Source organism: Bemisia tabaci, chromosome 3 (genome assembly GCF_918797505.1).
Source record: "Bemisia tabaci chromosome 3, PGI_BMITA_v3".
Lineage (NCBI taxonomy): Eukaryota > Metazoa > Arthropoda > Insecta > Hemiptera > Aleyrodidae > Bemisia > Bemisia tabaci.
In genome coordinates, this window is record NC_092795.1 from 46,771,329 (window position 1) to 46,794,875 (window position 23,547).

The following is a 23,547-nucleotide window of genomic DNA, read 5'->3' on the forward strand; positions in this document are numbered from 1 at the left end:
CCTGAAAGCTTCTGCGCCTATAACTGGGATTTGAGAGTATTGCAAGACTTGTGTTAAGGATAAATGATATTGAAATCAATATGGCACGCCAAATTCGTATTTTAATTTCAATTTATTTGATCTATTGACTTACAATTTTTAAATTATTTACATTTGACTCTCAATAGTTTACACAGTCTAAAAATTTGGTCACTGATTTTGGAAAGGAATAAAAATAAATTAAGGAAATAAAACTAAAACAGTAGGAGTAAAAATTGTCAAAATTATGTGTGTTTTGAGAAATGAGGAATCGGAAAGTAGTGTGAGAGAATTAGGTGAATAACGAGTATGTTTCCAAAAATATAAATTCCAATGTGGTAACATAATGGACTTTCATTATATTGCCCAAAATAGGATAGGGTCTGCCTCGTGTGTGAAGGCTTCTTCGCTACTCGAGGGAGTAGAGTTTATTTCGGTAAGAGGAATACGATAGGATTTTTAACGCATGGATAGAGCCGAACGCTTTACTAAGGTAATTATTTGGCAAAATACTTAAAATTAGAAAACTAGATAGAATATATAGGTAAACCTCCTCAATTAGGTAATTATTAAATGCCGCATAAAAGGAAGCCTTTTTAAAATATGAGAAACTTAATTCATAATCTTTTACATTTAATTCTTGGTCGTTCACTGAAGTTGAATGGTTAAAACTGAGTCTAAGCTCTCTCAAGACTGCATGGTGGAATCGTAGACGAAGAAAAGGCATGGTCTCCTTCACTTAATGTACGGAAGCGCGATTTAACACCGTTATTAGATGCAAATTCTATTCAAAAAGATATGGAATTCTTTCTAATCGGCCTATCATTTTTAGGAAAAGAGCCATCAAACTTTTTTCCCTGAAATATAATTACTTTTGGTATGGTCTCATAAATTCATCACTCCTATTCCGACTTGAACATTTAAAGTCAGCATTCCATACCCTTTCTCCCTTCAACGAACACCAAAAGTGCAGTGAAATTTCAATAGATATTACTTAGCAATATACTCGTAACTACCCTCCTAATATAGGAAGGCTGCGTTATACTTCCTGTCAAAAAATTATACAAAAAAAAGTCTTAGTATATACTACGTTTAACCTGAGCCTGATTATAAATACGCCACCAGCAAACCTAGATTTTCCTGAAAATCGGGGTTTGCCGGCAACAAATGCAATAAATGGAATCGACCACCTGGTCCTGTGCCACAATTTGCAAAATATTTCACCAATCTGAGAAATCAATTTTGCGACTTAAATCAGAAAATAACTACAACCGTGTTTTTTGCTGAAGACTGTTGAAACACTTACTTCCTGATTACGTAGTGAGTTAATCGTGATTTAATATTCCATTTGTATGGCACAGTCTGGTAGATTTCTGTTCCCTGAAGTTAGGTACTGTAATTTTTTTTGGAAATTATGTCCCTCCGGGTTTAAAGCTCTTGCTTCGAGTATTGATTTTTTAAATGCGAAAAGGAGTTATTTTACGAATGTATGTACAAACAGAATCTAATAAAAATGGCAATCCTCTTGCCTACCTCTGGTAAATTCTTATTTTGGAAGGCAATTCTAACGTTTCTGCGTATCCAGAAATGTTAAGAGTGCTCCGACGACATTGATTATATTTGACCCAAAGAGTGAAGATAGCTTCATGAGCAGTATTGCTGTTTTAAGTGATGAGCTGTATATTTCTGGTGTAAAATCAACATGCTCCGAGGATAGACAGCAATTCTGCCCACAAGCTTTTCAGCAGCTAATGAACAAGAGTGTGTATTGGTAAGAGAGCTATACTCCATTCTAGTCAACCCTGGTCAGTCTTGGGGAGGATATTAGGAGGACTTTCATCGCCCCTGAGCCACTTAATATCGGAGTCTTCCTATTTGCGTGCAAAATTATACTACAGATGCAGAACGGTACGTTTGAACTTAAACTGAAAATGGATTTAAGTATACAATTTTTTCATAGTCTGTCCACTCCTGAAGTTCTAATCGTATGGTAGAATAGGAGAAAAAAATTAAGTTGAAAATTTTTCTTACGAGGACTTTTTACTTGAGGTCATTTTCAGTCGTCGTTTTAGGTCTAACGTCACAAACCCCGCAAAGATTTTTCCAGGGACACGTGGAAGCATGGATACTCAGCATGTTTCACCAAAAAACCGACACTGAAAAAATCGTCCTTGATTTGAAGAAAATCGTTTGGTTTTGAAAATTTTTTCTTAGTGCCAAAAAATTGTTTTAAAGCCAAAAAAATTGTTTTAAAGCCAAAAAATTTCTTCAAATTAAAGACAAGTTTTGCAATTTTAAATCGTGTTCTTTTACCATTTTTCCAGTGTAATTTAAACGAATTTTTACTATTCGGTGACTGAAAGAGCTCGCTCTGAAGGAAAGCCTTACCGACCGTACCGTTCTGCTAACTGTGAGACTCTACCACGCTGGTTGTTGGTAATTGTTACTTCCTAGCGACCCGCCGATGGGTCCATAGTTATTACTATTGTGCGGGCTTCCCGAGACAGACGAGTACCCAACAGCTTGTGGCTGCTCGTAGTATTGAACAGAATGGGCGGCAGGCGCGGAGGCGCCCCAAGACTGGGCGCCGTAGTTGGACGCGGGTGGTGCAGGATCTTGGGCGCCAGGCACAGGGTAGCTGTATCCATCCTCGTGAGCGGGAGCGGCAGTGCTCGAGTAAGTATAGCTACCGCTGTGAGCAGGAGCAGCGCTGGCACTAGGGTAGCTGGGGTAGGCGTAGCCGCCGGGAGGCGCCACTACGGCGGGCGCGATGCTCGGGTAGTAAGATGGCACGGGTTTGGGAGTTGCCGAAGAAGAGCCGGAAGACTGGCCAAGGAGGGCGGTGGCGCCGGCGCCTAGGGCGACGCCTGCGGGAAGGGCGGCCTTTGCCTTGAGTGCTTTGCCGGCTGACGCTGCTCCTATTGCGAGGATTGGGCCTTTGATCAGGGCTTTTGCCAGCAGCAACTTCTTCAGCTTCTTCTTGATGAAGAAGCCATCGCTGAGGGCTGTGAGAGCCGCGATCAGACACAGGACCTGCGAACAGTAAGACATATTATTAGAAAATTCTTGAAAATGGGAGCGGGTAACCAAAAAATCTCATTTCATTGGATACCAGTGGATTTTTTAACTGAGAGGGTTACTGTTTTCTGAAGGTAAGAATATTTAGAAGCGTAACAGAGCAGCTGATTACGTTTAACCAGCATGAAAATGAGGACGGATGTACAATACACCTTCGTAACACAGAACTTGGCTCTGATCTGAAAATGTGCGCGGCTTACTATTATTTGAAGAATAATTAAACAAAAATCAAAATGGATTTACATTGGCATATTCGGATGCTCTGTGACACCTAACTCCAACTCATATGTATCATAGTTGTCAGATAGTGCTTATGTAAAATATCTACATCCAATTGCACAGTCTAGCGACTTTGATATGCATTTATAGATGGATCCGTTCGCTCGGGAAAAGTAGGAAGGAAAAAGGAACAAAGAAAGAAGGAAGAAACGGTGGAACGAGGAGAGAAGAACGCCTACTTTAAAATCTTCAAAATTTTCTGGGGGAACCCCCTAAAAATCTGCCCCCCTCCTGTTCGAAGTATCTAGATCCGCCTATATATGTAAGTATTCAATTGAAAAAGCTTTGAGAAAAAACCATCCTGAGTCAGGGACTTTAAGGAAAAGAGAAAACGATTTAAAAAGAAACGACAAACGAAAAATGAATGAGGGGACCGAAGTTTTATAATTTAAGTGCATACAAGATGCTCAGCCAAATATTTCCTGCTTCTTAATTTTTCAACGGTTTGATACTTCCAAAAATACTAGAGCTCATTATTTCATTTTAAATAGGATAAAAATTATGAGTGATGTTCTCCTCCGAGAGTATGAACTTTTTTTTGGATGCGCAGATGAAAAAAAGTGCTATTCGCTCTGGTTTATTGCACAAAATAATTACCCGATTATTCAATCCTTTCATTCCTCGCATAGTGCAATTCTGAATAATACACAAGAACCTTAAAATAAAGAGTTGCATTAAATCTAATTAAGCCACCAAAAATGTGAATGTAATCTTCTTCTCCTTTTTTCAAGTATAAATCAAACGAGGCAGTGCAATGAAGGGGTAACGTTGACGCCAGTCAGTTCACTCAAACGTGGAAAGAGTAACGAGAAAGTTGCATAATCCACACCGAAAATATTGAAGAGGTCGCAGGCCGTGCTGAGTAAGAACCCTGTAAGAGTCATCAGATGTTGCCAAATTCCCCTCGACAAAACACAAATTTTCAGTAAAATTTGTGAATATTTCTCTTTAAATTTTTTGGAGGATTTCGTTCGTACTTTGATCTAAAAATTTTGAAAGTTTCAAGGAAAAATATTTATAACTTTTTCCATAATAAATATTTTCAAATGAGAAATTTGGCAACATTCGAGTGCTTATTCGTCGTTTTTCTAAGCACGGAAGAATTAGCAATCGCCGGAAGCTTGCAAGCCACTAGTGAACGTGCACAAAATTCAGAAATAGGGGGACCACATTGGTGTGCATGATTCTTTTGCCTCGTATGTGAAATAAATAGACCATTTTTCACACGGACGCGATAGTAACAGACACACTTAGGAAAGTGTGCGTGCGGTGCAATCCGTGACCCTAGTTAAGTATGGATCGGACATGCAACTAAACTAACTCCGTGACACAGCGTAGAGTATCACAAAAAATGAAGGCGCTCCATGCCGGGACCGCACTTTGCAAAACCATTAACCATCGGTCCTTCATTAAACCGATGCACATCATTTAGATTTATCAAAATAACATGTAAGATAAACCGCTTGCAAATTGTCGGCGATTGCTAACTGCCTGTGACATATTATTTACTTCAAAATGTGCGATAGTATTTTGAGTTGTGCAGAACTGATCGAACCATTCACAAAATTATGGTTCAACACTCACATCTTTTCGTTTTCAGATCCTTGAACCATGATATTTTCATAGCCCGACGGGTGCTATGCATTGCGCTAGTTTTGAAAAATATTTACAACAGCATTTTTCATTGGAGTTGAAATTCCAAAAGATCAGATTATGCAATTTCTTTTGAAACGAATCCGTCCTCTCTGCTTAAATTGTGTCTCTGAGAATAAGATTTTAAAGTTATATTAAATAATTAGGGGGCAAGCCCCCTGATCACTTTGCAGTCCAACCCCCCGAAGTACTTCGCGCCTTAAGCCTTCGCTCATATGATGTTTTATTATAGAGTAATTCATGAAGATACTTGTAGCTTGAGATGTCCAGAATCTCATCGATTTCTTTTCAAATTTTATATAAGCATAGTTGCAGTTAAAATTCTTACTGTCAATCAACCAAAAGTCATAATGTTTGTCCTTCAAACACCTAAAATTTTGTCCTCAGTTTTTGTTGCGTCATGAAATCAATGAAAGCAACTAAAATAGTCTTTTTTCTGAGATTCTTTCAAGGAAACGAGACAATGTCATGATCGGTGAATGGACGGGAAAAGCAAAGGATCAGTCGATTTTATTTTTTGTTTGTTTCCGTTCGTCCAAAATTCGGTCGTCAGCGTGGAATAAAAATTGGGTTACTATCTTCTAAGAAGGCCGCGAATAACCTGCGGACCTTAACGGCGACTTGAGCGAAATAGCTCCTTTCTTTCATTGTTGCCGAATTTAACTTTGATATTGAACGACTTCATTAATCATGCGGTTTTTAAATATGAAAAATTGGACAGTTTTGAGGAAATTTGACAACAAATATTGAACACCCTGTTTGGAAACGTGTTTATTTTATGATCGTGGGTGAGTATCAGCCACTCGCTACTAAATAAACCGGCTGTGATCAAAGCCTGCATGGTTGTGTCTGCCTCAGTTAATTATAATGCTCTAATAAGTACTCGTAATTGAACACACGTACTCACGTATAGGGCTGAATAAATTCCATGTCTTTATACTTTCATATGATTAGGTGCACGCCTCCCCCTCCCAATATACCTAGAAGTTTCTTTCAGTAAAAAATTACCCCCTTCAATAAATGCAATATAAAGTTCTATGATACTGCATGAAAAATCAAATATTTTCGTGCAGGTTTGCTCCTGAAATAAGATGAAAAATTAACGGACACATAATGGCCAAAGTCCCAAATCTCAGATCAGCTTCTGAAGTCAGGAGACGCAAATTTAAAACATCTCACTCAATGTATTTTACTTTTAAAGATTTCTTGAGTAAGCATTGCAAAGGACAAGAATGCATTTTTTTTTTCTTGAATAAAACTTGCCAAAATAAAAATGTTAATGCCATCGTTTACTATTGTTCAAGTCGCGTGAATATGATTCGATTAAAAATTTAGCTAGGACCACGCATTCCATTGAAATGGACATGTTTTAGTAAACCCCTTCTCTCCCACTTCTAACAAAAAATAAAAAAATTAACGAACAAAAAACTTCACCTAGACATTTTCTGTGAGTGTGAACTAAATTAGACAACATTGAATAACAGATGATTACCAAGCAGGTGGCAGGAGCGCTTTGCACAAAAAATTCTCACAAAAAGTGCATTCTTACATATCTGCGAGGTGCTAGACACTTCGCTGCGCCGGCCTGGTTATGTAATACAGAAAACGCCGCAACCGCGCGCCGCGCCGGTCGCACTATTTACAAGTCTGACATTGAGTACATACAATTATAGGTATAAGAACCAAAATTTGTCCATTTGTGGTGTTCTCTGAAATGCTTTTATTCACTATAATTTTTTCTGCATAATATGAAAATGTATCATTACGTGACCTACAATTTCACTGTGAATCAATGTCAAAAGATAAACGATCACATGGGTACACCTACCACTTACCTACAGCGGGCAAATTTCGTTTGTTTTTATCATTTATTTGTCTATTTTGTGTGTGTCCTTTCTTGTAAATATATCATCATGCCTCAGCAAAACTGAGTCAAATTTCAGTAGAAGATGCAATGGAGGATTTGCACGCACATTTTTTATTACTTCATCTGAGAGTGCTTAAGGAGCTGATTTTGCAGTATTTTTTGTAATTTTTTTTTTCGTAATGGGAAATAGTCTAGAAATTGATTTAAAAGTGAGAAAATGCACAGCCTATAGTGGCGTTATTTGGTGGCATTTCCCATTGAAACACATGTAGGTATTTTAGCAGATTAGATCCTTTTGTCATATCTCCCCCACAATAATTGTTTAATTTGTGAACCAATGGTATCCTCGTGTTCAGTTCATTTAGTAGTTTCCACTTACACACGAAATTCATCAAGTCTCAGACACCTGCAAATTCTCCATTGATAAGAAACAAAAAAACGGAAGCAAATAAAGCGTGCTTATTAATGGGAGCAAGATTTTAACTGAGTTTAAGCCTTAATTCACTTCACAGCCACACTGATTTGAAGGTCTCACCAGAAATGAATCAATAATACGTCATTGTGAATGGAATACGTTTCTAGAGGGCAAGTTTAACTAATTTTCACGGATAAATAAGTAGGTAGACAGCCATGAGTCAGCAGTCAGCTGCACCGAAATTTTTAGGCACGTGAAATTTGCACTTTAAAATGGTCGGAGGTAGGAGAAAAATGACTTTTTCGGGACTTTCTTAAGTTCAAATTGTGTAATATTCTAAGGGAGCATTCCTACCGCTAATTAAAGGGCACAACCCTGAATTAGCTCCCGCACCCTTGGAATCCTATTTCGTGGTAATTAAACAACCTACGTCATAATTCGAAAAAGTTCATTAACAGATCTTAAGATTATTACCTACTGCCTAAGGCTGTAAAATCATGGAAATGGACTCAGTAGATGTACTTAGACAAAAAATAACATATGAGGAGTCAGAGAGCTTAATGTTATGATGATATTTTAAATCTGTTTCAGAGGGCGGTCATCAGCCAAAAATGACGCAAGCTTTACAGCGAGTAAAATCGGCAAAGCGGTGGAGGGTTCCTTCATTGTTTTTTGTAAACGATCCAAAAAATCCTACAGCCTTTCAAAGTTAACTGTTAATAGCTTTGCGCGCAAAAAATATATATTTATATTGAACAAGGCACGCATTTTTTTTTCCTTCTCAAGTTTCTCAACGCAAAAAACCGGCCTGCAACTATCGACAGTGCTAAGTTACATTGCAATTTGCCGCATTATCATAAGCTGACCGCAATTTATCGAGACTCCGTTGTCGTCAAACTGTGCAAATAATGAATTAAACCGTAAATATTCAACTCAATATTTTCTGGATTATTTATCGCATGAAGACTAGGAGGAGACCCTCTTGCCAAAATGCAGCTCAGCCCTGATGAGCACTCATTCTGAGAGGGCTACCTCACGCCAATGAGCCTCAGGTCAAAATGCTAAAATGTGGACATGAGCTGAGACCATCCCTGTAATTTTAAAAGTTTCTTAAATTGCAATTTACTGGAATTTCACCTAAGATTCAAATCCTTGTTTTCCATTACATTTTCTATCTCAGAGCAGGAGCGGTTGCTTCATTGCTCATTCATAGATTATTACCCTCCTATAACGGAAAAAATATTCAAAAATGACCCGGTCAATCTCCAGGAATAATTTGTATGAAGAGGAAATTTAAGGAGTCAGAAAGCCTACAATAATGATTACAAATCACGATCAGTTTTTTTTTTTTTTTTTTTTTTTTTTTTTTTTTTTTTAAAGAAAAATTCGTAGAGTTTCCCCTAAAATGAATTTTGCCAAGAAATAAATTGCACTGTTTCCTTTTTTCCATGGAGGAAAATGAGGATTTATCATGCAAAATATAAATTTCTACCCTAGTTTCTGAAATAGAAAATAGAGGCCCAACAGGCCGCTCCAACTAATTGCTTTTGAGTAAAAACGTGGTTACAATTCCACACAAAATAGCGGAACTCCAGCGAGTCTGGACCCGTTCGATCCATTCCGTTCCAAATTTCTCGCTTTGTCTCGTTACCTTCGTTACGTTACGTTTCAGCTGTTACGTTGCGCGCTTAATCCCCTGTGAATAAAGTTTTAAAAAAATCCTGGTTCTAATTTTTATTTAACTTCTTTACCAATAAGAGGACTTCAGAGGCATGCACCGACATAAAAATGGGTTCAGGCAAACGTCATAATGGGCCTGTTGCATGCAAGAGATACAGCCGTGCGAATAGACTTTTCAGAGGTTAAATGTCACGAAAATTACGATGGTCACATTAAAAAAGTCTGAAATACACTCCTTACTGCGCAATTTGCGTTGTTAGGAACGCGCTTTTTCAAATTTCCCGCGTCTGGGGGCAGTTTTCTAACGGAAACAATTAACGGCAACTCGCAGGCTATTTCCGGTCAACTAAAACTGACAACATAACCTAAAAATCGGAGCTCGTGATATTATGAAATGAAATGTAGGAAGATTGCGTTGGATATTTAAAAGTTGATCGATTTGGTTAGCGCATAAAGCGTATATGGACCACTATAAGAGATCACGTTGGGTTTGTAAACAAACTGAAGGAAAAAAACAACAACACCGACTCGGCATCTTCCGGAAACCACCGAGCCCGCCGTTTGCTCGTTTCCGGTGATTAGAAAACTGCCCCCAGACGCGGGAAATTTGAAAAAGCGCGTTCCTAACAACGCAAATTGCGCAGTAAGGAGTGTATTTCAGACTTTTTTAATGTGACCATCGTAATTTTCGTGTCATTTAACCTTTAAAAAGTCTATTCGCGCGGCTGTATCTCTTGCATGCAACAGGCCCATTATACGTTAAACGAAATGTAGTATTAATGTTACGTTAAAGGAAATGAGAAAGAAAGGATGGATGAATGATTATTTCTTTACGTTTAACACCCTGAAACGGCACAATAGCTCTTCAAATTATATCTCAGATCCCAAGGAGTCCTCCCTCCATGATGGGGGGAGGGGAGGGGGGGATGAGGTCATGACCGTCCTCTCATAGAGAAATTTTTTCGTGCTATTTTCATCACGCATGTGAATCACTTCATAAAATATCACTTTCAACAGAAAATATTTTTTAAAAGTTGGCAAGCACGAATTCGGAAGTCATCCAACACCCAAATAATGGTGCCAACTTCAACAGTCCAGCGAAACCAACACCGATCAGAGCTCATATCTATTCCTCTCATACCGTGATCACAAACACGTAAAAGTTTCGTGGAAGCCCTCTTCCTCCTCGAAAAAGTGACATAACACCGGCGTATGAACCGTGTTTCTCCTGCTGTGCAGTTTCGAGCAGAATTTTTATTCCCCGTGCGTGGGCTGGCAATACGATAGCCTCATCGAAGAACGATACCCCAAAAATTCAACCGCCACCGCAGACGCGACAGTGACTCCATGCGTGCGCTAAATGGCACCGGGTCAACGGCTCAAATGACGTCACACCTCAGACGCCGAAGGCTGCATCTGATCCATTAAGTGCCGCGGAACTGGTTGTCTTTCATTCTTGCTGCACTGTCGCACCGGCCAGATGCCAGGTTGCCCGCTATAGCCGAACTTAATTCTCATTAAAATGTGTATCAAACCAGTTTTGACAATTATCTGGCTGGAGAGCCGGCAAGCTGCTGGTATTGATCATAAATACACGCCAAATTAAGTGTCATCTTGACCGTTTCTTCTGCCACCCTCTCAAAATTGTTTATTGCAACACACTGTACTTGCACCTTTGCTCGAGCATTGAGACGCGTGAGGCACTGAAAACGGTGACACTGTCGCACTGGTTTCTGTGACTTGTTAGTGCACTGTAAAATTCTAACTTCCTCTGAACCAAGGTAAATAAATAAAAAAGAAGGATACACATACAACTATTCCACTCTGTAAAGTTTTTTATTCATAAAAATTAATAAATTCTTTAATTGAAGGTCATTTAATTAGGGACTTAAACTTTTAAAATTTAGGATTTTTTTTCTCAGGGCACTCGAGAGTTTTAATGCTAAGTTTGTTATGTGCGCACGAATTGAGCCAAAAGGAACCATGTAGCAGGCAAATCACATGCATACAGTTTCTTTTAATTTAGTTAACTTACGCACCATTGCTTATAGCATGAATGAGTCCACTTAGCGAGGGGTACTTCGATTTTTGAGCAAAGTGCAATGACTTAAATATCCCGATGCCTGGACGAAAATTTATCTACGAGTGCGTGTAATGAGCAATTCTGAGCAGAGCCGTGGCGTTCTTTGAAATATATCGATTCATCTGCCGTTTAAACCTATAAACATAGTTTCAAATGGGGAAATATCGATAATCGATCATACACGCCTCGCCATTGATCCTGAGAGGGGGAAGAAAAATTGATCGAGATTGTATTGAATTTATGCAAGTATTTAGCAACTTAGCAAATCAGTGCCATTGAGGGATTCAGCAAAGTGTTCCGACTGCGGTCAGGATTGCCCATAATAAGCACAGATTTATACTTTGATTTATACTTTTTGTTTTTATCGACAGAAAAAGACACGCAATAGAGCCGCCACATTCCATAATTTACATTCATACATTATTTTCCTACACAGGTCAACCATCCAACTATATTCTTTGAAAATTTTAGGAAGTTCGAGTCGTAGCAGTCACTGGTAGATAAAGGATGCAGTTAAGCGACATTTTTAAAAGAAATGACGTACTGGGAATTTCGCACAAAACTTGTTTTGAAAGTGAACTTGGCCTGGAAAATCGACCTTAAAAATTCAATTTCTGAAAAAAATTCATTTTCACCTGCTCGATTGCGCTTTTGGAATAAGAAACTACTATTTCAGGCTCTATCTTAGAAATAATGTATGTGACATCAATTTCCCTATGCAGATAGTTTATTCCTCCATGGATAAGCAAAAAATAGTGTAGTTCCTAACTGGTAAATTAGGTTCAATTTGTTTTCGGATTATGTCCCCGCTCATGTAGACGGTCAAAACGCAAACATGAAAAGTGCAAAAAATAAAATGGGTATAGTAAGAGTAAGAGTAAGCACCCAGACGATTTCCGCGATTCGATGAAGTGCAGGGTTTTAACAGCGTGCAAATTCCAGTAAACGATGATACATTTTTCATCAGATGAGACAAAGATCAACATCATTAAGAGAGGGCTTTTGTACGAGAAGCGTCATCGATTTGTTGAACAAACCGTTTAGTAGACTTGCGCGCGTTTCATACGTCATAACTCATACTTTGGGTTCTCTGTGCAAACTGAATAAATTATCGCCTCATTGAAGACGTCAAAATTTTCGAGAAGGTCACTTCGAGTGTGGGAATCCAGGAATCGAACAAAGAGCCTAGCCGCTATGAGTGGATTCCTCTATGCCGTAAGGTTTGCGCCTGCGTCAGCTAACCTCGTGTTATAATCATTATGAAAAATCAGATTTTCTCAACTTTGCTTGCCAGTATTTGTCACAATCTGTCATTATTGTCACAAACCTACAAATTTGATCTATATTCAAATATACAGCCGAGCAGTCATTCTAATACGTGGAGGTACGCCCCCTGACCACTTCGCGGTCCAACCCACACTATGATTACAACAATATGATTTACTATGATTTTATACTACAGCAAGATATTTAAGTAAAAAGTCAATCCGGGCAAATGATTTTGTCCGTTTATTTCGGAATTAAAATTTTCAAGTCATATTCTCACATAGATATTTGATTAATTTTTTTCCTTTTTTTTTTGCGTGATCAAGGTGTTGCTCAAATTTTTACGGGTGCCGCAGGATATTTCATTTAACACACAGCGGCGGATTTTTGAATATTTAAACGTCCATTTTCAAAAACAAATGAAGAAACATCAGTAATAAAAATATCCATTATATCTACCCTTCTTCCGTATGAAATTCATGTTAAAAGTCTAACATTTTAGGAAAAACTACTTATCCAGAATTTTTGAAAAAGGGAAGTATATTAAGAAACTAGGTGAAAATCATCTGGACCCATTCGAACAGACTTGTTTTCCCGTATACCCACTGCATTTGGTGCACTTTAGGATGTGAAGACATTATAAAAGCAACAGTATCTATTAATAAAACTCTACGAAAAGGGTAACGCCCCCACGGAATCCTGATCGCCGAAATGCATCGGTCGCGGTAAATTTCCGTTTAGATCGATGAACCCGTTTTTGGAGGGAATCGCCCGTTGCCTTCCCTCCGTCAATTGACCCGACATGCGATGTTGCCATCCAAACCGAAACTCGGAATTCCATCAAATAAAACCAGAGGAACTCCTGCGTAACCTGGCAACGTTGGATGCATCGATGCAGCGGGCCTAAGCGCGCGCTGCGAGGTATAAAAAATTTGTAAGGACCCGAGTGTTCGGCCAGATGACCTTGACCAGGACCGCTCACACGCGATGGTCGTCTAGTAGCTCCAAAAACGGGAGAGGTTCCCCCTATTTTATTGTTGGATTCGGTAATTTATTAGTTCGATCCGACAATGCCCCCCGAACAGCGCGGCTAAAATGCACGTACGCACAACGCAACGTGCCGAAGAGTGCATTCACGCCTGGATGGGTAGGCAATTAGTTCGATTTTAGGTGTTATATTTTCTCACCGCCACCGGTCGGCCGTGCTACGTGACGATCTTTGCAAGTTCAAAGCTGAGCTTCGTTCAAAGCCATGCACGAGGGTCGAATAATTAAAAAGATGCATTTAAAAGATCTATTAAAGAAATAATTATATGAAAGAAATTTGAACTTTATTCAAAGAAAAAGCAATTGCTCGTTTCGGGATAGTACATTGGAGGTCGCTCTTTCAAATAAAGATGTGTCTAATTATTTTATGCTTCCTTCTTCAAGGGGCTCCGCCGTATTAGAACTCATTTTTAATGTATTGCTTGCAGTGTTAAAATTTTCAAACAAAAGTATATTGCAGTATTTTGGGGTCTCAATTTTTTAATTTGTTTCGTGGCCGGGTGTCAGATCCCAACCTCTTAGAATATGTCAACTAAAACAGGCGACATTCCATAGAAATACGAACAGGATAACTTAACTCCTCAGTCCAATCTTATGATAAAAGAGGGACAGTAAAAGCATTTTTTTAAATTATTCGTCCTATCGCCTGTTTTAGTTGACATATTCTAAGAGAATGGGGTCTAAAATCCGGCTACGAAAAGTATTAAAAAATTGAGACCCTAAGTCACTGCAATGTGTATCTTTGTTTGCTCACTTTAACACTGCAAGCTGTACAAAAGAAAAATAATCGTATAATACAAAAGATCGCCTTGAAGCAAAAGGAATAAAATAATAGACTCTGCTTTTTTTGAAGGAGCCACCTCTGATATACTGCCCTCAAAAAAATAATTTATTTTTCTTTGAATAAGATAGAAATTTCTTTTACATAATCGTTCCTTCAAGAGAAACTTTTAAATTTCAATTTACGAGGGCATTACTTCAAATCAGTAAGTGCGTCACTAAGGTTTCCTCCACTATCCCTAGTTGATGTTGGATTTCATGTTTAATAAATTGCGAATATCGTATAGAATCATCGTCAAAAGTTCAAGAGAAAGAGCGTGAAAAAACTGCGATTTGGCAGCATGATAAAGCTCCTCGATCTGATTCTGTTTATTCACCAAACAACTCTCACTTGGCGTCGTTTCGCAACAGCCGTCTTCAATGTTCACATCGGATCAAGCTGGATTTTCTTATTCTTCTCGTCGGCTAAAATTTCGATGTTTATTCCTCCCTGCCTGTTAATTAGCCGAACTCCCATAAAACGAGGTGTTTCGGCATAACAAAACATAATTACCCGGGAGTCGGATAGGTTAAGTGAATAAAAATGAAATGAAACTGATCCTTAAACGCCCGTTAAACGGTGAGTATATCCATACGGTGCTGCTGTATACACGTTAGCGCAACGAGCCTGGCGCCTCTAATTACTCACTAATGCGCCGATTTATGACGTGCCTCACCAAGAAGCTGGAGCGAGGACGTGGTATTTTGGAAAAATTAGCGGATCATTTTTCGCTGGATCTATACCAGATGCTGGTTGTGTTGAGCCAACTATAATGGGTATGTTATAGAGACATTCTTTAATGGTTGCATTCCAAACGTTGTCCAAAACTTATACGATCCACCCAAAATACACATTTTCAATAGAGATATTACTCTCTAAACAACACAGTGGCGATAGTCTTTATTCAGGTTAGCGCGCAGCATAATCTAGTCTCACCAATCAATGTGAAGTATGATTGGATTACATTTTGCAATAAGAAGCCACTATCTCTGGCTCCTCCATAAAAGCACCTTTCTGTTTAGGGAAGCCGATGTCACATATGTTGTTTCTAAAATAAGCCAGAAAAAGTGGTTCCTTATTGCAAAATGTGGTCCAATTTGCGGAGGTTGCTCTTCGTGCATCATCGATACGGAATGAGAGCATTTGGACCGCATTTTGCCATAAAGTAGGCACAACTATTTCTGGCTCATTTTAGAAACAACATATGTGTCATTAGTTCCCCTATACAGATAAGTGCTTTTCTGGATGATCTTAAAATTTTGGCGCCTAAACTTTGCAAAATGAAGTCAATTTGCGGTGTGTCTAGAAACTTATGGTGTATACAAAATGAAAGACTTCATCCACCATGTTTTGAAGATGGAGGCGTACCTCCGTAAATATAGTGACCGCTTTGACATCGTCATGAACTTTATATTTCTCGAGCACACACGGAGAAAAAATCCTTGTGCGTGGGACCCGAAGTTTAGGTCATATGGATCTCTGAAGTTTTCGGATTGAGCATGCATCTGAACACTTTAGGTCTAGCTGTCGAGGTTCGGATCATCTGAAACTTCAGTTCTTACATCTGAAGTACCTCAGGTGTGAGAACCGAAGTTTTTCGGATGTGAGAACCGAAGTTTCTCGGATGTGGAAACCGAAGTACTTCAGACGTAAGAACTGAAGTTTCAAATGTATGATCCAAACCTCAGCAGCTGTACCTAAAGTGTTCAGATGCTCAATTCGAAAACTTCAGAGATCCATATGACCTAAACTTCGGGTCCCACGCACGAAGTTTTTTTCTCCGTGTAGAGCTTCAGCTCTCCTCAAGTTTTTTTCTGCGTTATATTAAAAAAGAACTCCGTTAGATTCAAAGTCTGAACTTGAATGAAAAGTCATGAAATTTGTAAGAGTCCATGGGAACCTCATCAACCGAGGAATTTATCGAAAGGAACATGGTGTAAGGACATACAGTCGCTCCTCTGACGTAAGGGCGTACCTCTCTTTCCACTTGAACCCCGAAAAGCGTGGAGTGATACGGAGAACAGGACTCACGCGGGGTTTGAGATGCCCCCATTCATCAAAGGAGCGACGATAGGACATACACTTAAGATCATACACAGGAGCATAATATACAGGGTAAGCCAGGGTTAAGCGACCAGACTGCAGGAACTTGTTCTACACTGGAAGAAAAAACACATTGGATCTAGAGTCCAGACTCCTGAAAACATTGACAAGAAAAAATACTCTTGATTCAATCAGATTTAAGCTTAAATCAAAAGAAATTCCGCTCAAATTAAGAGGCTTGGTTCTTGATTTAAGCAAAAATCCAGTTGAATCAAGAGTATTTGTTCTTGTCGATGTTTTTAAGAGTCTGGACTCAAGATTCAATGTGTTTTTTTTCCAGTGTATGGGTCGAAATGTGCTTTTTTTGTTGTATAAAGGTTTTTCCAAAAGTGTCCCCAGTCGGAGCTACGCCCCCCCCCCCCTTCAATTTTGGGAAATAATTGGTTTTCCCTAAATTTTGGCAACTGTTCAAACCAAATCTCATGAAAATTTGTACTCCCTATAATATTATGCCTTGAATTCATAAATGATCAAAAAAAAAAAAATCGAAACCTCAATTTATAGATCGAGTTTGGGGGGTAATTCGCTCCTGCAAACTGAACGTTTAACCCTGGGTCACCCTGTATATAGGAGCATGTATGCCCACCTTTCTCCGCCTGATGTTTGAACCTTTTCTGTAATTTTCAGTGTTCACCCCTAGTGTTTAACACCTCGATGCAAATTACAGAGTAAGATACCGAGGGTTGGGATCGGGGAGGGAAGCGTGAGATTTCGGCCAACGCTATTTCCTCGTTTTCAATTTTAACTCAAAAGGGTTACACTGACGTTACAAGCCGAGCGTGGAATAAATATAGCTTCAGAGCAGCCTCGATTGTGAATTTGGCGAACCCTCCTCCTTTTTTTGTGTTGTGGCTTTCCCGGCTTTTTTATGGCGCTTAATTTGGTTGGATTTTAGGTAGACGCCACAAGTTTAAACCGCGGGAACCTCCCTCCAGAGTTTATTAACTTAACTTTTTCACGTGGGCGGTGCTGGAACTTTAAAAATTGCACAGCTGTAATTACTGTAATGGGTGTGGGAGTCTTTCGAGAGTGAAACTTCAGAGAAATCCTCGGTGAGGAACTGTCTCTGGATGAAACGAACAGAATAGACCGTAAACACATAGTTTTCAATGTACGTCATAATGGCAGTGGGTCGATGCATTTTCATGCAATAAATTTCAGTTATTGTATATCATTATCCTCGCTCCTGCTGAAGGGCGGTTTATACTTATCAGAGACCATACCGCGGAAATGAAGTACGCTCACTCATTGATGATCTTACGTCAGCCGTTTTTGATGCAACTTTCGCCCCACTCATTAAGTATTAACTTATAATAGCATTTTTTCAACATAAAATATTAGCTCAGGAACCATCATTATACTGTTGCAGCGTTCTTAATTATTCTTATGACTTAAAATTTTGACCCACCATTCTTCAGAGATTAGAATCCATTGGTCGCGTAGCATCGAAAATTAAAAATATATATAAATATAGCCGGCCAGTTTTCTTGCTGCATGTGCCAAACAATTTGATTTTCGACCGCAATGGTTCTTTTACCTGGCTCCATCACATACAGGGTGTTCGAAAAGTCCCCTCCCCCCCCTCTAACTTTTGACCTAATTGAGGTAGAGATTTGAAACTTGGAGGGTGCTCCTAGATCAAAAGGGAGGTACTTTTTGACCCCCTCAAAATTTTGGGGGGCCTCCCTTTGGGGGGGTTACGGACCCTAACTTTTAATTTTCAAATGGGAAGACCCCCTTTGTGATACCTCGTTCGAAAGAACATAAAAAAAGAAAATTTTTCGCGCAAACCCGAAGCCATTATCTCAAACCGTTTCAAAATGGCGGCCGGTCAAAGTTCCAAATGGCCGAAAATTGGCACCTGTGCTATTTGCACATGGATTTGCTTGAAACTCGGTATCTGGGGGTATTTTGGCACGAGAAAAACGAATTTGACGTTAGATTTTCAAAAAAACCCTAATTTTTCAAAATGGCCGCCGGTTTAGGCTCAAAGTGGCCGAAAATTTGACGAACTCGATTTGATTGACAATGGATTCACCTGAAATTCGGTATCTGGGGGTATTTTGACCCGAGAATAACGAATTCGACGTTAGATTTTTAAACAAACCCTAATTTTTCAAAATGGCCGCCGATTAAAGTTCAAAATGGTCAACAATTGGCAACCTCGACTTTTTGCCGATAGATTCGCCTGAAACTCGGTGTTTGAGGGTATCTGGATAGGAGACAAACGAATTCGACGTTATTTCACCGAGTTTCAGGCGAATCTATCGGCAAAAAGTCGAGGTTGCCAATTGTTGACCATTTTGAACTTTAATCGGCGGCCATTTTGAAAAATTAGGGTTTGTTTAAAAATCTAACGTCGAATTCGTTATTCTCGGGTCAAAATACCCCCAGATACCGAATTTCAGGTGAATCCATTGGCAAACAAATCGAGTCCGTCAAATTTTCGGCCACTTTGAGCCTAAACCGGCGGCCATTTTGAAAAATTAGGGTTTTTTTGAAAATCTAACGTCAAATTCGTTTTTCTCGTGCCAAAATACCCCCAGATACCGAGTTTCAAGCAAATCCATGTGCAAATAGCACAGGTGCCAATTTTCGGCCATTTGGAACTTTGACCGGCCGCCATTTTGAAACGGTTTGAGATAATGGCTTCGGGTTTGCGCGAAAAATTTTCTTTTTTTATGCTCTTTCGAACGAGGTATCACAAAGGGGGTCTTCCCATTTGAAAATTAAAAGTTAGGGTCCGTAACCCCCCCAAAGGGAGGCCCCCCCAAAATTTTGAGGGGATCAAAAAGTAGCTCCCTTTGATCTAGGAGCACCCTCCAAGTTTCAAATCTCTACCTCAATTAGGTCAAAAGTTAGAGGGGGGGAGGGGACTTTTCGAACACCCTGTATGATCACGTTCATAACAAAGCTTTCATCATCACGTTTTACAAGCTCACCTTCTTTTCGGTTCACTCGCATGACATCCCCCAAGTTTAACTGGCTTCGTCAGACTTCTCATTGCCATCAACGGATCAATTCGACGATCCATCCCCGCTTTCACATGCAGAATGTGGTATCTTACAATTTTATGTAATAATTACACGTTTGCAAAGTGACGTTTGATCTCACTAAAACTTGAAATTGCTCTACAAGTCTCCTCCAGATTTTATCTTTTCCACCTACATGTTTTGCTCATTATTTTACCGTTAAACTATTCAGTTCCCAGATTTTTTACAATAAAAAAATTGTCATTTTTGACGGTTCAAAATTATCTCATGCAATCGTGCGTAGGCACACGCGACAATAATTTGAATTCTAAATGGGATCCGTATGTTTCTGTACAGTCAATGTCTGCAAAATGATGACTTCCACTTTACAAAAAAAACGGTTACAAACCCACAGGTGAAAACACATGGAGCACGTTATTCCGTATAAAATCACGCAATTATGAATAATATTTTGGTCTTGGAGATATCTATATTGGTAATAGGTACAGAAACGGCATGATTTGGAATATTCGCGACTTGCACTATTGAACTTTTATAATAAGACCCTCCATTCACTTCGTTTGGGGGAAAAAACATTAAATGGAAATATTATATTGAAAGAAAAATTTAAAATGCCACTTCATTGCAAGATTTAAAATGGGAGACACGCGAATTGTAATGACTTTTGGAACAACCAAAATTGGCCCCTTCTGAAGGCGAACTTAGAGGCTGAAAAAAAAGAGAGAGAAAAAAAACACTTTGACTCACCAGGAAAGCTTTTGACCACTTCATGTTGCACTGATAATCAAGCACAAAATGAAGCTCCGAAGAGGCACCGGTCGGAGCGTGGGTCAGCCAACCGCCAAATTGCCCTCTCCACAACCGCCAAGTCCCCCCAGGAAGGAGTGTGATCGAGAGGGAGCGGTCTACGGGTCCTGCATCTTCTGGTAATAGACACATAGAACGCGAATGAATAGAGCATCTTTACCTCCATTCATATGCACCCAATAGCTAGTTGTCAGATCAAGGAAAAAATAAGGTGCGTACATTGTATCTAGGATTGAGCTAAATCCAGTTACGCGCTCCACTCATAATCTTGAGGGGGTTTTGTTCCAAAAGGTACAGAACGGTGTGCGTCGTATTAAATTAGGGACAATTCAAAATATTTAACCATACTTTTGTCTTATTTTGGAGCAAACAATAGTTTCTCAGAGAATTTTTAATAATAAAATTTGGTGTGTTTGAGACCATTTAAACTCAATTCAGACTCAATGCAAATTTTTCGACTACCCATCGGAGCCCATGTAAATGATCGCATACCATTACCTATGCACGTAGTAACTAAGAGGGTCAGGAAAATTGATCGTCTAGAAATCTATATTGACTGGTACATAAGCATCAAATACGACTCATTTATGCCAGAAAATCTGTTAATTCGCCTATATTTCTGAGATGGTGCCAAAATTATAGGTATGCGTTTTGTCGAGAATGCCATATTTTGTTCGCGAGGCCAGTGATAATAATCAAAATTTTCAGACGAGAGTAAAAAGTTAGTTAGATTTCTTTGATTTCCGCCAGCTAAACTATTGCATCAGATATTGCTTTTTTTTTGCTTGCCCGAATTCATGGCTGTTTACTTTGCTTGGTGGGTTCCTCTAATTTTCATCATTTTTACGATTTGCCAGTGATGTGTGTTACATTTTATTGGTATTATTTTGAATAAATAATTCTACTGTGAATATTTTATTAATATTACTTCGTATATAAGGACTTATATGTAACAATGGCGGATGCGAAAAATGACCTTTTCGAAACACATTCAAAAAACTGTTTTGGCATTGAGAAAATTTTGAGAAAATACTTGGGATGTGATCTTCGAGATCTGTATATTATGCCAGAGCCAAACATATTAAATTTTTGTGTGAGCAAAACAGTTTTTAAGCCTGTTTCGAAAATGTAATTTTTCACATCCGCCATTGGTACATATAAGGCCTCATATGCGGGCATGTCTTTATGAGCGTGTGCGGGTGTAAAATAATACTGGTGTACATATGTTCTGCAATGATCACAGGGCAACTTTGAGTCCCATTTCTTAATGTACCATCATATTCTTGCTCTCCTAATATGCGAAGTTGGAGCGAAGTCTGTCATCCCACATTTTGCCGATCACCGCATGACGAGCAGGCCTGTATCGCTATTATGAGCCCAGCACCCAGCGCTGCCGTAGGTCTGGAGGATATCAGTTAGAGAGTGCGCCCAACCACCATTCCACCATTGCCTGCTCTCTCTAGAATTTCTGCATTCACTTGGGTGACTTTAACTTCGAAGAAAAGCTCAAATTAGGAGTTAATACATGAGCAAATAATGAATTATTACGAATAATTTTTCCAGAGAATTCTGATGACCTTTTTTCTTCGTTTTGCCCACGAGATTGTTCCACGATAGCACTTCTTGTCCAATCTACTCAAAGTACAGTAAGTGGACTCATTTTCCTTTCTGTTTAGTCACCAATCTGCAGATGTTTTCTGCAGCTTCTGTGAAAGATGTATAAACATTCCAAAAAATTCCAAAATAGGATTTAATTTTCGCTGATTCATTCTGATTTTTTTAAACTAGTATTTTAGTACTTTTTCGTGTGATTTGCCTTAAAAAGTCTAATTTTTGCCTCCAAAAATATCAATTTGACGGCAATTGCTTTACTAAAAATTTTAATTTCAATGCTGGGACTTTTTTCTTTTAAAAAGATTAGATTCTTACAAATAATTATCATATAATTTTTACCTCCATGTCCAGAAATCAGTTCCTGGGGCAGCAAACCGGTGAGTCAGGTGGCACAAGGGTTTAGCTACTTACTTTAACAGAATAATTTGTGAGAATTTTCTTCCGTGAACATTTTTTCCACAAAAGCGTAAATTTTGGAACGAAAATTTCAAACGAGTATCTAAATATAAGTGAATTTAGTTGCTTAATATGATCAGGTGAGTAAAAGCTCTCGCTTTGATCGCTGTCATGTCTGCGTCAACACAAACACTGAATCCTCCTTCAGAAGTACTTTAATTTCTTGGTTTCTTGTTTCCAATTTTCTTTACTAATTTGTTTCTCTCACAGAAAAATTTCATCCGAATTCCGCAAGCTGGAACCCGTCAAAAGATTGGTGTATGAATATTCAAAGACAGGAATAAAATGTGTTTTTCAAAAAAAAAATTGAGAATCTTAGGGAAGAAATACTTCCACAAAGGTGCAAAAAGTTTTTTGGAGCAAAAATCAATCGCAATATCAGCCTCAAAATGTTTTCACTCCGTAAACACGTTCAAAAGTACACTTTGAGTAAAAAAAGTAACTAATCAGACCGCACCTCTGTGTCTTTTCCTCTAAGTATTTCCACCGGGAAAAAAAAAACTTTCATTGCAAAATTTTCTCACAAGCTCATGGATTAACTCACGCTTGAGCACCTTCTGTACCCCTATACATTCCACACAGTGGGAATGAAGAGTTTGAAATTTAGATTCGTTTGTCTAAAGCACCTGCTCATTCAGCCAAGCTTCATGTTAGCATGTGCTCCAACAAAACCTGGCAATAATCATAATGATCTTGATTCCTCGTAACGATACACTTTTGCTGGAGGAGGGGTGAGAAATCAGTCAAAAGAGCGAGAGGGGAGAGGAAGGTGGCTCCAAAAGGAACAGGTTAACCTTGTAACACTAAATCGCGGCAATTGGAGTGTAACGCTCTGGTAGCGGGTTCGCAACGCAGGGTCATAGCCGAACGCGCCAAGAGTTCACTACGCCGACTTTTTCCGCCTTTATTCTATAACAGTAAGTAAAAGTAAACTGAGGAGACAGTTTTATTCAGAGTGCCTCAATTAAACGGTCCACGCCGTTGAGTTCGTCCTTTTCTTCGGGCAGCAGTGAAAAGCCGCTTTTCCCTGTGCAATGTTGCCCATTTTGATTAGCCAGATGAAGTCGAACTTCAAATGCTGCAGCGCTTTCTCTTGAATACGTTTTCATGATGAAATCGTTGTGTCGTTGTGTTCTCCAATTTTTTCTGAGTTCAAGATCTAATTTGATCTAATTTATTTGGTTTGCCAGGTAAAACAGATTTTTTGTTGCTGTTTGCTCTAAAATCAAGATGATGAAAACCTGATTTTCTGTTTTCATCAAAAATTACTTCGTCCTGAAACTTTTCTCTCCTACACTTCAACGACTGGCAGAAAATTCAGAATTTCTCAAAAATGGCATTAAAAATCAACATCTGCATGGCATCTCC

The 23,547-nt window shown here is 39.0% G+C and overlaps 1 protein-coding gene across 1 annotated transcript; it reads right to left on the reverse strand.

Annotated features, from left to right (window-relative positions):
• Positions 1-93: 93 nt before the first annotated feature.
• On the reverse strand, positions 94-20,202 carry LOC109030709 (uncharacterized). The gene is made up of 2 exons (XM_019041805.2): positions 20,050-20,202; positions 94-3,051 (listed from the first exon to the last, which is right to left on the reverse strand). Exons 1-2 carry the CDS (start codon positions 20,071-20,073, stop codon positions 2,437-2,439), a joined length of 639 nt encoding a protein of 212 aa, XP_018897350.2. The 5' UTR covers positions 20,074-20,202; the 3' UTR covers positions 94-2,436.
• Between the last annotated feature and the right edge of the window lie 3,345 nt (positions 20,203-23,547).

Excerpts from the sequence above, each read along its gene's own strand:
- LOC109030709 (XM_019041805.2), bottom strand. The coding sequence starts at position 20,073 with ATGAAGTGGTCAAAAGCTTTCCTG. Across the intron at positions 3,052-20,049 it reads AGTGGTCAAAAGCTTTCCTG|GTCCTGTGTCTGATCGCGGC; the intron begins GTGAGTCAAAGT and ends TACTGTTCGCAG.